At 47.3% G+C, this 16,623-nt stretch overlaps 1 protein-coding gene across 2 annotated transcripts in view; it reads right to left on the reverse strand.

The window, feature by feature from the left end:
- Nucleotides 1-9,004: 9,004 nt before the first annotated feature.
- LOC146035300 (ficolin-1-A-like) overlaps nucleotides 9,005-16,623 on the reverse strand; it is a 38,336-nt gene continuing 30,717 nt past the window's right edge. For both annotated transcript variants that reach the window (XM_083158661.1, XM_083158660.1), the window contains 3 exons: nucleotides 13,966-14,095; nucleotides 12,148-12,282; nucleotides 9,005-9,361 (listed from right to left, as the gene is read on the reverse strand). In XM_083158661.1, the coding sequence (XP_083014787.1) occupies nucleotides 9,108-9,361; nucleotides 12,148-12,282; nucleotides 13,966-14,095 (519 nt within the window). In that variant the 3' untranslated portion in view covers nucleotides 9,005-9,107. The remainder of the gene's footprint in view (nucleotides 9,362-12,147; nucleotides 12,283-13,965; nucleotides 14,096-16,623) is intronic.

A 16,623-nucleotide genomic window follows, 5' to 3' on the forward strand; every position in this document is an offset into this window, starting at 1 on the left:
ACATCACATTCGTCTCTTTCCCAACCGCACTGACCTGGGCAAGATGTCTTTCAACATACAGTACAGTAGTATTGTTTTTTTTTTAATTAGCTGAGGGGTTTGTAGGAACCCGCCTCCTATTTTGGTATCCGGTTGAAAGGACTGCAGTCAATAGACACATAAAAGGTCGATATGCAAAATGTCGACACGAGCAAAAGTCAACACAAGTGGTCTACATGAAAAAGGTTGACACATTTGGAAAGGTCGACATGTGTTGTTAGCCTTTTTTCCTATTTTGTGGACTTTTTCCATACCTTATTATCCACGTGGATTCCGATTGGCAATGGTAAAGTGTTCCGAGCGCAGCGCTGGTGGAGCAAGGCACCATGCCCCTGCTACACTAATTGGGGGGTCCTTTTCGATAGGTGTACCCGTAAAAACTCATGTCAAAATTTTACGTGTTGACTATTTTCATTTCGATCTCATTGCCTTGTGTTGACATTTTGTCATTGTCGACCTTTTGTTAACATCGACCTTTTGAATGTCAGCGTTTTTTTAATGCTGACATTTTAGAGTCGACCTATTGACTCTCAACGAAGTCACTGTCAACTCTCTCTATCCACTCCCACTATTTTCTATTAAGGGACATCATATAATCACCATCCATAGTTTCTGACTTGCCAGCTGTCACCTAGGGGAGGGAACATACAGGTGGGCGGTATAATGGGTGAGGTGAATCTATGTGGGAAGAGCCAGGGTTGTGCATCTATCATCACATTCTCATGCCATCTGAGGCATCTCAGATCATAGGGTTGCACAGTGGTTAGTATTAACGGCTGCGGTGGGCCCATGTGGGGCAATGCGCTGCTCTGTGTAGCAAGCAGGGATTTATGCAAGTTGCCTACCCTCCTGCATTCTGCAGGAGACTCCCTGAAATAGCAGCAATCTCCCTCTCTCTCTCATTAGTCTAGCAATCTCCCTCAAGTCACCTAGCCCACATTACACTGTTACATCATAGTTACCTCCCCTCCTGCATTCTGCAGGAGACTCCCTGAAATAGCAGCAATCTCCCTCTCTCCCTCATTAGTCTAGCAATCTCCCTCATTTCACCTAGACCACATTACACTGTTACATTTTTTTGGTGAAGAAAGGAATGAGAGATAGACACATTTACATTGAATCATCAGCACCATTTCCCAGCCCTTTACCAAGTGTAGTAGCTCTTACTGACTGCTTTGGGGCTCATCTACATTTGGATATAAGTCATTTTAAAAGATTCCTCTCAGATGTAGCAGTACACACCCACGCTGCTAGGTGCCGCGTTCACAATCTGTTTTCACAATCTCTCCATATATGGAACTAGACACGCCACCCCCCTCAATGGGGGCGCTTTGCAAAATTCTACTACCAACTATAATCTCCCTGAAACTAGTTTTCAAAAGTAGTATGGATTTATGCTGCCGTATGCTGAGCCCCATTTCCAAACCCATGATGTTGTGACATCACCTTGGGGTGCACTGTCAGCACTAAAAACTACAGTACTTGCCATAGCCATTTGAAGTTGAGGGCTATTTCTAAGCTGTGCTTAATTTATTATTTATTAACAGTTTCTTATATAGCGCACACATATTCCGCAGCGCTTTACAGATATATTTGACCATTCACATCAGTCCATGCCCCCAGTGGAGCTTATAATCTATATTCCCTACCACATGTACACGCGCACACAGACATTCTAGGGTTAAATTTTTGGGAGCCAATTAACCTACCAGTATATTTTTGGATCGTGGGAGGAAACCGGAGTACCCGGAGGAAACCCACGCAAGCACGGGGAGAATATACAAACTCCGCGCAGTTAGGGCCATGGTGGGATCGAACCCATGACTTCAGGCAGTAATGCTAACTATTACACCATCCGTACTGCTCAAGCACGTCGCTCAACATCAGAGGCGGAACAAGCAAGTTGTGGGCCCAGGTGCAAAAATATGGTTCACACCCCCCCCCCCCCCGCAAATGTAAAGCCCATTACACATTATGACACACACTGTAATGCCTTTTAAATATTATGCCACACCCCGTAATGCCCATTTTATATTATAGCCCACACCATAATGACCATTACACATTATACCACACACTGATTGCCTAGTACACATTATACCACACACTGTAATGCCCATTACATATTATACTACACACCTTAATGTTCATTACACATGATGTCACACACCACAATGCCCATTACTTTTTATGCCACATAAGTGCACTTACCCAGGGTTTACACGCTCCTTGCCATAGGGGGTGACATGCTCCTTGCCAGAGATATTACATGCTCCTTGCCTGGGGGATTACATGCTTGTTGCCCAAGTGGGATAACATGCTCGTTGTTCGGATGCAGAAACACATCGTGCCAGCACTTCCGGAATCTGCACTTCCAGCTAGAGCTGGGTGACCAGAGAGATGCTATTGGTGTAGGGATGTGTCTGTTTCCTCTATGGTAGCAGAAAAATTTGGAGGAGCGCAGGGTCTCTGTCTGTACGTGAACAGATACTCTGAGCCCCTGAGGTGCTACTCCTGCTTGCCTGATTATCCTGGCTCCTGGTTTATTTAATTTAAACAGCAGGTGCCAGATAGCCAGGGATCCAGCGGGGGATATCCGGCAGAGGAGACCGCCTTTCTGAGATGGCGACACCCCACCGTGCTTCTGGGTTCCACTGGCTCTGTACATGTATAATGCAGGGCCGGTGCTAGGGTGTTCGGCGCCCTCCTGCAAACATAAAATGTGCGCCCTCAATGCCTGCTGAAGGCACACGATGAAAAAACACATAATGGGCTTAGTAGCAGCAATACCATATGTAGAAATGTATTGTGGTAACACACACACACACACACACACACACCAGTGATAGGCAAAATTTACACCATAAATCCTATTACACATGATTGCCACACACCGTAGTGCCCATAATACATTGTCACACACCATAATTCCTATTACATGTTATAACCCACTGTAATGCCTATTACACATTATGCCACAACCGTAATGCCTCTTACATATTATAACACACGCCATAATGGCTGATACATATTATACCACACACCGTAATGCCTTACATTTTATTTGTGTGGTTTTAGATAAGCATATTTAATTGCTTTTAAAATAAGCAGTTTATCTATTATAACACTGCTTTCCCTGGTGGTCTAACCTGAAAGCACTCAACAAGTGTTTATTACCAGACAACCTACCCCTCCCCCCTTTCCCAGCAGTTTTGGGGTTAGTGGCAGCCAAACCAGTACACCTACCCCAGGCAGTGAAGAGAAAGCAGGGCTGGTCCATGCTGTAGCTGCAGCTCCAGGTTTGTCCCGCACATGTCACACAGGCAGCGCAAAGCACAGCAACATTGCAGCTGCCCCAGTGGTGTCCAGGCTATTGCTGAAAATACTGGTAACTGGGACACTCGCGGTGGGGAAGACCCAACTAAGCGATAGCCGATGCGGTAGTCAGCTCTGCGTTGTTGCTGTGCTTCCGGCACCGCTGTCTGTATGACAGGCGCAGTACAGGAGGCACCGTGTCCCGGCAGAAGCAGAGTGGTAGTGCAAGGAGAGGCTTGAGCGCCTCTTCAGTCCGGCGCCTCCCTGCACCGCAGGAGCCGCTGAGTGGGTAGCGCCGGCCCTGGTATAATGCCCCCAGTAGCAGCACCGTGCTTCCACGCATAATGCCTGCAGTAGCAGTGCTGATTCCATGCATAATACCCCACAGAATGCCCCCAGTAGTGCCATTTACACAGAGAATTACCCCAGTAGTACCATATATACACAGAATTCGGTACTCTTTACCTAGCACAGCGCCCGCGATTGGCATCGCGGTCATCGGGGGTAAAAAATCGCGGGCATCGCGGCCATCGCATGCACAAAAAAAACGGGTGCGACGCGATGCCCGCGATTTCCCATAGGGATCAATGTTAAAAGTGTCAATGGACGCGATTTTTGTGTTCAATGCCTCAATGCCCGCGATTTGTCCATAGGAAACAATGTTAAATGGGCCACAGAGCCCTAATAGTCCCCCTGAAGTCTGAAATGGCTCCCACAATTGTTAACGCCACCCCACGATCAACGTGAACCCGAAGCGTGGCGAGCGCAGCGAGCCCGCGAGGGGCGGCGGTACGCGTCCTCCGACCTTTTCATACCCCCACTATCCACGTCGGCGTGGAGTTGAGAATAGAATAGTGTGGCGAGCCCGAAGCGTGGCGAGCGCAGCGGACACCACGAGGGGATGCGGACACCTGTGAAGCCCGCGAAGGGACGCGTTTACCTCGCCCGCGAAGGGACGCGTCCGCTCGCCACGCTTCGGGCTCGGTGGCTCGCTGAGCTCGCCACACTATTCTATTCTCAACTCCACGCCGACGTGGATAGTGGGGGTATGAAAAGGTCGGAAGACGCGTACCGCCGCCCCTCGCGGGCTCGCTGCGCTCGCCACGCTTCGGGTTCACGTTGATCGTGGGGTGGCGTTAACAATTGTGGGGGCCATTTCAGACTTCAGGGGGACTATTTGGGTTCTGTGGCCCATTTAACATTGTTTCCTATGGAAAAATCGCGGGCATTGAGGCATTGAACACTAAAATCGCGTCCATTGACACTTTTAACATTGTTCCCTATGGGAAATCGCGGGCATCGCGTCGCACCCGTTTTTTAGTGCATGCGCCGTGCTAGGTAAAGAGTACCCAGAATTCCCCCCTTGTGCCACACACGCATAATGCCCCAGAGTGCCACTCACATAATGCCCCCCATAGTACCAACACGCATAATGCCCCCCTTAGTGCCACACGCATAATGTTCCCCATAGTGCCACATGCATAATGCCCCCCATAGTGCCACATGCATAATGCCCCTGTAGTGCTACATACATAATGCCTCCTCAGTAGGGCCACATACACATATGCCCATACAGTGCCGCCTACACATATGCACCCATATGCCCCCCATATTGCCACATGCATAATGCCCCCCCATTGTGCCACATGCATAATGCCCCCATAGCCAACACACACAATGCCCCTCGATAGTAGTATACACAGTGGCAGTTGGCAGTGCTGCAGCTTATACTGCATGACACACAGCCGGGGGCAGAGGAAGAAGAGAGGGGACAGAGTTACCTGGAGCCGGCGGAGGGTGGGACTGAGGTGCTGGGCAGAGGGGGACCTACCTGCTGCGTGGACAAAGCTGGCAGGCCATGGACGGTGGTGCCGGGCTGATTGGGCGGAGCTTCCACAACAGAGAAAGGACGAAGCTCCCGACCTCCCGCTGCTGCAGACGGACACTTGGGGGAATGGAGCTCTGTCTTTATGCTGGGAGCTCGCTGCCGCAGCACTATACATAATAATAATAAAAAAAAACGGAAACAGCTGCATGCGTGCGAGCGGCAGTGGCCCCATTAACTCCTCGGGCCCCGGTGCACTGCACCGGCTGCACCGGCAGTAGTTCCGCCCCTGCTCAGCATATGCTCCCCTGTCACCACGTCTGTATGCCCCTTTCTGGCAGGGTACAGAGCAGGGGAACACCCAGCATTGTATGGGCGTCCCCATGAAAACGCTGGGCATTCCCCTGGAAACGCAGACAAGCAAATGTCTGCCCGGGGCATGCCAGCTCCCTCTTTGGCGTATTCAGATGGAAATAAAAGTCAGTTTAGGCTCATGGCGAGCATCAAATGATTTGTCTCCCCTTCGGCCACATGCGAGGAGACATGTTTTTGAGGGGATGTGTCCCTCGAACTACCGCTGCTTAACAAGCGTATTAAATCAGGCCCAGAGTTAGAATTCTGCTTGTTTTTTTGGACTGTGCTGATTGTATGTTTCAGCCCTTATATTTATTCTACTTTCAGACCGCAAATGCCGTGTCACACACGGGATTAGGACACGGGTCCCATCCCCAGAGCAACACGGCAATGCGGTCTGAAAGTTCCGACACCGACACGGCATATTGCCGAGTCGGTGACGTCACAGGGGGTGGAGCTGGGTGGCGGCGCGTCATCGGGAGCTCTGGAGGAGGCAGTACTTGGAGCTGACAGTGCTGCCTCCTCTATACTGTGAACGGGACATGGGTCGCTCGACCCAGGCACCCGTTCACACTGCACTTGACACGGGTCATAGCCGTGTTCAACCCTGGTCATTACCAGGGTTGAACACCCGTGTTGCTCGACCCGTGGTGGCCTTTTCAGACCGCACCTTGACCCGTGTTGGGGCCGCAAGAACACGGCAATAACCCGGGTCTAGAGTGCGGTCTGAAAGCTGTAAGTCTGCCTGATGTGGGATGTAAACAACCTGATCCTTTTGTCCTGCGGCATACATGGATTTATGCTCTGAGCAAAGTTCATCTCTCCTGTATGAATTACAGTAGTAAGCCTTTTTCATGATGATATTTCTCTATACTGTAGTTAACCCAGGGTTGCCGACTTTTAAATGTTCCTCTCCGGGAGAAGCCAGGAGAGGAGACTTTCCCGCCCCCATTACGGGAAATAGTAGAAATGACTGATCTCTATGGAGGGGGCGGGGCTAAAATGACACGATTGTGCCATTTTAGCTCCGCCCCCACCTCTGATTTACATGCCGCGATTCGGGGGGCTCAGGGGGGTCCCCCAGATTCCGGGAGGGTTGCCCACCCTTCCGGGGGGCCGGGAGGGGGACCCGATTTTCGGGAGACTCCCGGGTATTCCGGGAGGGTCGGCAACCCTGAGTTAACCTGAACACTGTGAAAGATCTGCTTAGTATTTTGCTACATTTGTGTATATTGAAAAGAACTGTGTCATTTCAGTTTAGTGCTAGTATTAATCTGGACTTTTATGAAGATCTACTGAATAGCATGCTGCTATTGCACACCCAAGTGCGGCCTGCACCATCTGCACACCTCTGCTTCTGTGAAATATATTTATACATGACATTTACCTATACATGCAAAAAAAATATGCTACTTCTCATAAATTCTCTATTGTGGGAAACACATTATTTCAGAGAATTTTTCAGAAAAACATTTATTACTGCTGTTTGGAAGCCTGGCGAGCATTCACTTAGGTGAAGATTGCCAGTGCTATACTGAAGATCTGGCATGCTTCTTTTGTATCGTTTTAGTAATCTTTGATGTACCCTGTTGCCTTTGATCTACCCTGTATGAGCCTGTGATCTTTGAGCTTATGCTACTTTGAGCTGAAGTTGTGGAGGCTGCAGAGAACCAGTAAAAGATTATAGTTATGGCTGGGTTGCCGACCCTCCCGGAATTACCGGGAGTCTTTTGAAAATCGGGACCCCCTCCCGCCCCCCCGGAAGGGTGGGCAAACCTCCCGGAATCAGGGGGACCCCCACTGAGCCCCCGATCGCGGTATTTAAATGCCGCAATCCGTGGGTCTCAGAAGAGGAGGCGGAGCTAAAATTACACACTCGTGTCTTTTAGCCCCGCCCCCTCCATGGAGATCAGTGATTGAGTATATTTCCTGTAATGGGGGTGGGGCTTAATGATGTCACAGCCAAGCCCCCCCCCGAACGTGTAATGAAAGTCTCCTCTCCGGGCTTCTCCCGGAGAGGAGCATTAGAAAATCGGCAACCCTGAGTTATGGGAAAGGCAGGGCCGGTGCTATGGGGATCGGCGCCCTCCTGCAAACTATAAATTTGCGTTCACCCAAGCAGTACAAAGGTACAGTGCACACGGAAAGAAAAACGTGTGATCTCACAAGGAAGTGGAATGGCCACACAATAGTACTCCTACTCCAAATTACACCACACAGTAGCACAATATTATTCACCTTACACAGCTGTAACTAGCCATTTTGGTGCCATGAGCTAAAAAACAGGGAGAGCAAAAATGTAGAAACGTGGCTTCATTGGAAAGGGGCGTGGTCACATAAAAGTACCAATTACACCGTAATCCCCATAACACATTATGCTTCACACCTCAATGGCCATTACACATTATACCACACACAGTAATGCAAATGATACATTATGCCACACATCATGATGCCCCTTACACAATATGCAGCACACCATAATGCCCATTACACATTATGCCACACACCATAATTCCCCTTACAAAATATGCCATGCGCCATAATGCCCATATGACATTGACACACATTATGCTACACATAATGCCCCGAGTACTCCTGCATATGCCCACATTTGTAGCATTGCTTATTCATAATGCCTACACCAGTTGCCAAAAGTAGTTGCTCTGCTTATACGTAGTGCTCACACCAGTTGAATAACCTTTCATGAGAATGGTTTGATTAAAGTTATTACATATCCCTAATATATTGTGGTGCACGGTAAATGACGTGGGGCAGCGAAAGTGCAGATACAGACCAAGACAAACAGGTAAAATGCTGTGGTATTTCTAGATTTAATTACATGCAAAAATATAAATGTCAATGAATAAACATATATACGTATATTGCATGCCAAATACAATTATACTGTGAGATCTCTATACCTTGTATTATGATGCATACGTATGAGTAACAGAAATAGGGGGGTTGGGATCATTTGGTCTACAGCATGATGGTAGACAGTCATTAGGTCTACACCATTAGGTCGACATGGGAAAAGGTCGACATGGTTCTAGGTTGAAAGGTCATTAGTTCGACAGGTCATTCGTTTGACAATGTCTAGATCGACAGTGAAAAGGTTGACATGGGGTTTTGCACTGTTTTTTGACCTGAATGTCAACACAGTCGACATGGACACAGTTTAAAGTGCACCACATCCGCTCGCGATGCGTCGGGCACGGTGCCTCGCTACACTCGGCACACTATTTTATTCCCCCACCACGCCCTAGTGGATGGTAGGGCATGAAATACCGCCTGTCGGCACATGTCGGCTCAAAAAACGGTGAAAAACCCCATATCGACCTTTTGACTGTCGACTTAGACACTGTCAAACTAATGACCTGTCGAACTAACGACTTGTCGAACTAATGACCTGTCAACCTAGAACCACATCGACCTTTTCCTATGTCGACCTTTTCCCATGTTGACCTAATGGTGTCAACCTAATGACTGTCTACCATCATGCTGTAGACCAAATGACAGCATCCCGAATTAGGGTCACCCCTTATATACAGATTCTATTTCGCAATTGTAATTAGGGTTGTGGTCGAATTTTCATTTCTGAAACTTTGTAAGAGGATTTATTCCCCCTGCCAGAAAGCCACTTAATTCCACCGGCATTGCTGCTGCTGCTGTTACTCTTCCAGTAGAGGCCATTGAGGTTAGCTCGATAACATTCTTCATACCACCAGCCTCCTTTGTGATAATTGGCACAGCTACCTGTGTCTTTATCGTTATCTCGGTCTTTGGTGGTAAATTGTATATTTTTGTGTCTGGAAAATGAGTCACCTGAAACAGACAGGAAGAGGAAATTACATTTCGAATACTGTTGATTAAATAGAGTAAAATGTTTTTAATTAATCAACTGCCCGGCCATCCTGATAAATAACAACATATACCTTTTCTATTTGTAGTTATAGATTTATTTTTGTTTCCAGCTTTATTTTTCAACTAAGAAAAAGGATCCTTCATTTTGTCACTTGAAACTTTGGGCCTGGTGCAGACCAGGTAACTAGGCCGCATACTGTATGTCTGCAGCCTAGCGACCAGGTAAACGTGTCCCGCCGCCCAGCCGAACGCCCACCCCCCACACCGATTGAATCCTCTCATTAGCATGCAAGGGGATGTGTACGCTAACACATCCCATCGCTTGCGACCGAACAAAAGGAAAACATTCGACCTCTGAACAACAGGGATGCGGCTGAATTCAGCCAGTAACAAATGTGTTTGAATTGGCCCCTTTGTTGAGTACTGTAGAAGTTTAAGTTACTACTTGTCCCCGGTCAATAAGGTACAGCATCCTGATGGTGGGCATTCATAATACCGATGCGGCATCCTGACTACCACCAGGAGACTGGTGCCAGAATTCAGACATCAATGAGGATGGTGGCGCCAGAATCCCGACTGCTGGGATACCGATAAGTCTGCTGAGACGGGTTAGGCCGGGGGAAGGTGGGGTAAGGTTTCAGCACAAGGCGATACTTAGGGTAAGGCTGCTGGGATGGAAGGTTAGGGATAGGCACCTAGAGTGGGGGTTAGTGTTAGGCGGGGTATGGGGGTTAGGCACAAGTGGGAAGGGTTAGGGCCAGCTTGGAGGGGGGGGGGGGGGGGTGGATTAGGCATAGACTGTTAGAAGGAACGGTGGTCCATGTCTTCCGTTGAGATGGAAGATGTCACTGACGATACACCAATCCACGGGATTGGATGACATATCGTTTAGTGTGTGCCCAGCTTTATACTACAGTGCCAGGGCTGAAACTAGGATATTCATCTCTTGTGGTAAGCAGTAATTTTGCTCAGCTTCGCCGCCCCCCCCCCTCCCTCCCTTCATGCACTTATGGGTATAACATCCAGCCCCCAGGCATGCCCCCCCTCCCTCACACCAAAGATGTGGCCCTACCAATGCATTAGCTTTTAAATGGCCAGCCTCTAAATGTACACAGGCACCGGAGCGCCCCGGCGCTCCTCTGCCGCGTCGCTCCACTAGGGGGGAGGATGGGGTTCCAGTTTCTGCTCACCTCCATCCCATCCAGGGGGGGACACCTGCTCCTGACTTCTGACCTCCAGTGGCAGGCGCCCTAGGCAAATGCCTAAAGCTGCCTAGTGGTGGCGCCGGCCCTGAATGTACAGATATGTTCACAGGGTTGAGGTAAGGCTTCTCGGCACCCAGGGCAAAACTTCAATCTAGTGCAACCCCGCAACCCCACACTGCCACTCAAGTGAATGTGCTGAAGTGGGGTCTAAGAAGTTCTGCATCCGCCACCTACATTCAGTACAACAAGGACGCCTTACCTTTACTTACTTTTGTGATTGGCAGAATCAGTGGCGCCCACCAGATCCCAACACCCCAGGCAGCTGCCTAATGGTAGCGCTGACCAATGAAGTGCAGTCAGGTCAATGGCTGCAGAGATACTGGTTAGAGCCAGACCCAGGTATACACACATAAATAAGATTAGAATAATACAAAGATAATATATATATATATATATATATATATATTTATTATTCTAATAATTGTATAGTTTAAAGTAAACTCTGGAGTGTACTGGTGTATGAAAGATGAGGCTCTGACTACAACACATGTATCCCCGTTTTAAATTATGCAGAGAGGGAGGCGAGGCAGAGAATTCCAGAGGTAGTGAGCAGCACTTGAAAAATGTTGGATGTAGGAATAGCAGCCCAGCATATGCAATACGAATAAAATGCTATATTTAAAGAAGACCATATGCTACACCTCTCAGAGAGGTAGGACCTCTAGTATACATCTCCTAGGCGGTGGCCATTTTTTTGAGGGCCCTTTTCAGCAGATCTGCATAAAACAGGTGCAATGTCTGTGGAGAGCCATCGCAATCTCTGTACCTGCATATGATAACTGATACATCCGTGCAAAGTAGTCAGTGATCGCATTGCGTATTTGGCCAATATGATCACATCAAAACCAAATCTGAGGATGCGGATGGTGATAAATTAAAGTCATACTCAGTGGCGGTTTTTACCTATCGGCTGCAGGGCTGCAGCCCCCCCGGGTAAAATCCACCACTGTAGTGAAGCCAGGTGCAGTCTGTGAGACAGCACTGGCTTCACTGTGACTGGCAGTGACTTCCTATTGGAAGTCGGACCTGCCAGTCACCATGGCAGTCCCATTGGGAGGTAAGTAAGTAAGTTAGTATGTTGCCTGTCATTTGTATTGTGCAGGTGCCGGGACCATGATTCCTTCTATGGGCTGTTGCCGAAGCAGCCCAATCCCATAGAAGCTGGGCACATGCACAGTATAGAGGTGTGTACTGCACATGCGCATCAGAGCACAGGCACCTAGAATCTGCAGGGACCGGCAGCAGCGACAGGGGGAGGTGCCTGCATCGTGGTACCCCGGCAGCCCACCTCCCCAGAAAAGGTACGGGCCGCTACTGGTCGTACTAGACTACACCATGGAGTATTTACAGAGAAAATAGATGTAGGCTTACAGATAAAAGGTTTAGATAAAACAGAGAGAGATACATTAGGGATTTGCAAATCACCCCCCCCCCCCCATTGTTTTCTGGCCTTATTGGGAGGTTTGCGCATTAATACTGTACCTGCACTTCCTTCTACAAAGTGGACATCAGTCAGTGTGTAGTTCTGTTGCTCCCCTGCAATGCGGAAATTGCTGTACAAGGCGTAAACGCTGCTGTCTTCAAAATCGGTGAGATCGAAGCGCAGCTGGGACATTCCTAAAAAGGACAACGAGAAGGTGGAGGGGTCAGCAGTGGCAACTGAGATCAGGAAGCAGCTTCTGCTGGCCACACACTCACCTGGGGCTATCATGTCAGGGTACAATAGAATCTACCTCCAAAGTGACAGCAGTGTTCTATGGCAGTGGTTCTCAAACTTTTTCAGTCACCCTTTGGGCCACAATAATGAATTGTCAATTTTTAAAAAAAAGTAGTTAGGTCAAAACAATGCTATGTATGCAGTGCGTACCTGGTCACCAGGACCCATTTAAATTTTTTTTTATCAAGGTAGTGCACCAAGAGCCTGATTCACACCTGCTCGCCTGGGCTTCGAGTGTTCTGAGCCCAGCTAGCAGGTTAACGCCTGCCCCACCAAACCCAATCCCCCACCCATGTGCACGGCTTCCAAATGTGTTTAAAGACGTGCGCACTTGGGGAAAATCACTCACCATCGAAGGATTATCCCCCTGCTCAAAAGTTACTCAGCGCTTCTAAGGCGGTGGGAAGAAGGAGGCCGCTGCTGATGGCCGCGATCCTCCCTCCCAACGGCGGAGGGAGGATCGCGGTGACAGTACCAGTTCTAGACCTTGTGGTGTGTGGCGGGGGTTGCTGGTAAGGGGGATAACATCATGGCCTTGAGCAGATTTTTCCACTGGCCCTATCAGATCCATGCTAGTTCGCTCAAAAGGCAGGGAAACAATTAGGAGAGGCCTTCTTCTGGCACACTGGGCATTCTTAACTGAACCTTAACTGTATGCGGGATTTCTCCTACCCTAAATGGCCACCCCACAAATGCGTATGTGCAGCTTCCAATACCAACCGCTCAAGTTTTTTGGGAACAACTGGTCTACTCTTTTTCCCTGTAAAGTGGTAACACGATATAGCAAATATTTTTTTGTACCACAAAATAGGGCACCTCCTCTGGTGGTAAAGCAGCAACCACCCTAACAATAACCAATTTTACAGTGTCAAAGGCGTGTTCCAGATTTCTGTCATCGGGTTGGTCTCACCACCAAAAGTCCTGCAATGATATCTTCTCACCACCAGAGTTCCATTGGGCCTCAGTCTTGGTTTCCTGCAGTGGTTCAGCAGCTGCTGTAGCTCTCCCAGATGCCAAGCTTTGGTATTCTCTGGCTCCTGAGATGCCTTAGCGGCTGACTGTTTGTTAATGTCATGCCATGTAACCAGCTCTTACAGCAACGAGAAGTCATGGATAAGGTGGTCTGGAGGTCACCACAGCTACCAGCCTTAATGGCCAGCCTTGTGTGGTCAGGGATAAGTACACACGTGGGCACTCCTCAACATCTCCATGGATACACAATACCCTGACAGGAGGCAGGACCGTGTCGGCTCCCGGAAGAACCACGTTGGCATTGACAATGGTGATCTCAGTACCAGTGTCCCTGGCACAATATATACTGATATCGCTCAGGTGCATGGAAGGGAGGGTAATAATAAGTAAGAGGAAAACTTTATTTCCCCCAGCACACAGAATGATACCAGTAACCAGATTTAAATACTACATGATAATATAATTCAGAGGTATTGGTTACATATATTTGCAAATATATGAATAAGCCCCCTTAAGCTCATAACATGTATTATATAAGGTAAGGAAATTATATTACATGTAGAAGTAAAATGGAGGCAGATTTAAATGATTTGAAGTAACTGTGACCAAACCTGAAGATGTGAGACTGTGAATGTTATCATTTCCCAGCCAGAATTCACCACCTTGGTGTCCAAATCCCTTCTTGTAAGTGTTCCAGTCCCTATGAAAATCCACAGAACCATCAAACCGCCTCTGGAGCACCTAGGAAAGGAGGAATGAAGTCCATATATCATACTGTAACAATATGGCGGCCAACTGAAGTGTTAGCTGCTGGGCAGGCCTATAATATTCACAGGGGAGATTACATGCTATGTAATTGTGCATAGGTTGTATAGGGCCCATGCTGTATACTGTAGGTTGTAAAGGGCCCATGCTGAATAGGATGTATAGAGCACATGTTGTATAAGTTGTATAGGGCACATGTTGTATAGTTGTATATGTATAGGGCACATGTTGTATAGTTGTATATGTATAGGGCACATGTTGTATAGTTGTATATGTATAGGGCACATGTTGTATAGTTGTATATGTATAGGGCACATGATGTATAGGGCACATGCTGTATATGTTGTATAGGACACATGATGTATAGGTTATATAGGGCACATGCTTTATAGGTTGCATAGGGCACATGCTGTATAGGGCATATGTTGTATAGGTTGTATAGGGCACATGCTGAATAGAATGTATAGGGCATATGCTGTATAGGATGTATAGGGCATATACTGTAAAGGTTGTATAGGGCAAATGTTGAATAGGATATATAGGGCACATGCTGTATAGGGCACATCCTGTTTAGGTTGTATAGGGCACATGCTGTATAGGATGTATAGGGCATATGCTGTATAGGATGTATAGGGCATATACTGTAAAGGTTGTATAGGGCCCATGCTGAATAGAATGTATAGGGCAAATGCTGTATACTGTAGGTTGTATAGAGCACATACTATATAGGATGTATAGGGCACATACTGTATAGGATGTATAGGGCACATCCTGTATAGGATCTATAGGGCACATGCTGTATACGGCACATACTGTATAGGACAAATAGGGCACATACTGTATACGATGTATAGGCAACATGCTGTATATGGCACATACTGTATAGGATGTATAGGACCCATATGGTGTAGGATGTATAAGGCCCATACTATGTAGGATGTATAGGGCACATATTGTATAGGATGTATAAGGCACATACTGTGTATGGTGTATAGGGCACATACTGTATAGAATGTATAGGGCACATGTTGTATTGGATGTATAGGGCACATGATTTATAGGATGTATAGGGCACATACTGTATAGGATGTATAGGGAACATGCTGTTTATGACACATACTGTATAGGACATATAGGGCACATACTGTATAGGATGTATAGGGCACATGCTGTATATGGCACATACTGTATAGGATGTATAGGATCCATATGGTGTAGGATGTATAGGGCACATACTGTATAGGGCACATACTGTGATGTATAGGGCACATCCTGTATAGAATGTATAGGGCACATGCTGTATTGGATGTATAGGGCACATGCTGTATAGGATGTATAGGGTACATGCTGTATAGTATTTATAGGACACATGCTGTATAGGATGTACAGTATAGGGTACAAACTATGTAGGATGTATAGGGCACATACTTTAGGATATATAGGGCACATATCCTATATGCTGTATAGGGTACATTCTGTTTGCAAATTCACATCCGAGCGAATCAACCAGAATAACCCTGTCACTGTCTGGACGCCAAATACTCCAGATACCTCAATCTAAGAATTGCCACCAGAGACTTATGGATACTCCAGCATGGGCGAATGCTCCAAAATACATAAACTCACACTGCCACCAGCAAAAGGAAATTCAAAAATTAATAAAAATATGGATATCAGATATTCATTTTGTTATTTATCTGTGTATCCAGGCTTACCAAGTACAAAACTCACTTACGTAGCGTTTGGCATCACAGGCAAATAGATTCGTTAAGGACACAGAGAATATACTAGAATTAATTGCATTTTAATTTGAACAAAGTATTTCAAGGTCAAAACAAAACAATTACAGACAGGAAATACAGAACATAGAAATCTCATAAAAATAAAAGGGAATAATATGTCAGAACCTTACACCAAGTATACATAAACAAAGGGTCACTTCCAGTCTGCTCGCTGATTCCCAAGAAGTACACAGATTGTGACGAGAGCCATGTAGATATACCTCAGGGACGTGCAGTCAGGGGAGGCAGTGCCTCCCCTGTCATTAATGATTACTAAAATAATACAAAGAAAATACTCATGACACATATGTGTCATAAGCATATGCTTTATATTAGAAAAAAAAGTGGTAAAATGATTATTAGAATTGGTTACAGAGGCACCAAGAGCGGTGCCTCCGAGTGTCAATGTTAAAGTTCTGAACTATGGGGCGGGTAGGGGGCAGGGACAACTAGCTGTTGTCAATGCCCATTAGAAAAAGCATTACAGGCAGCACCTATAGCAGTGCCTCAGTGACAGTCAGGGACATGCTTTCTGTTTCTGGCTATATGAATGCACGCCCCTGTCACTGAGGCAGATGTGATTGGGCTGTCACTAAGGCACTGCAATAGGTGTCGTTGTCTCCCTCTCCCCCCCCCCCCCCTAAAGCCCCAGCGCTAATCAAGAGACTAGTGGGAGATTGACTGATCCCCCTCTCCCACAGCGCTAGCCCTAGCCCCGCGCTG

Source organism: Crinia signifera, chromosome 9, assembly GCF_055691185.1.
Source record: "Crinia signifera chromosome 9, ASM5569118v1, whole genome shotgun sequence".
In the NCBI taxonomy this organism is placed as follows: domain Eukaryota; kingdom Metazoa; phylum Chordata; class Amphibia; order Anura; family Myobatrachidae; genus Crinia; species Crinia signifera.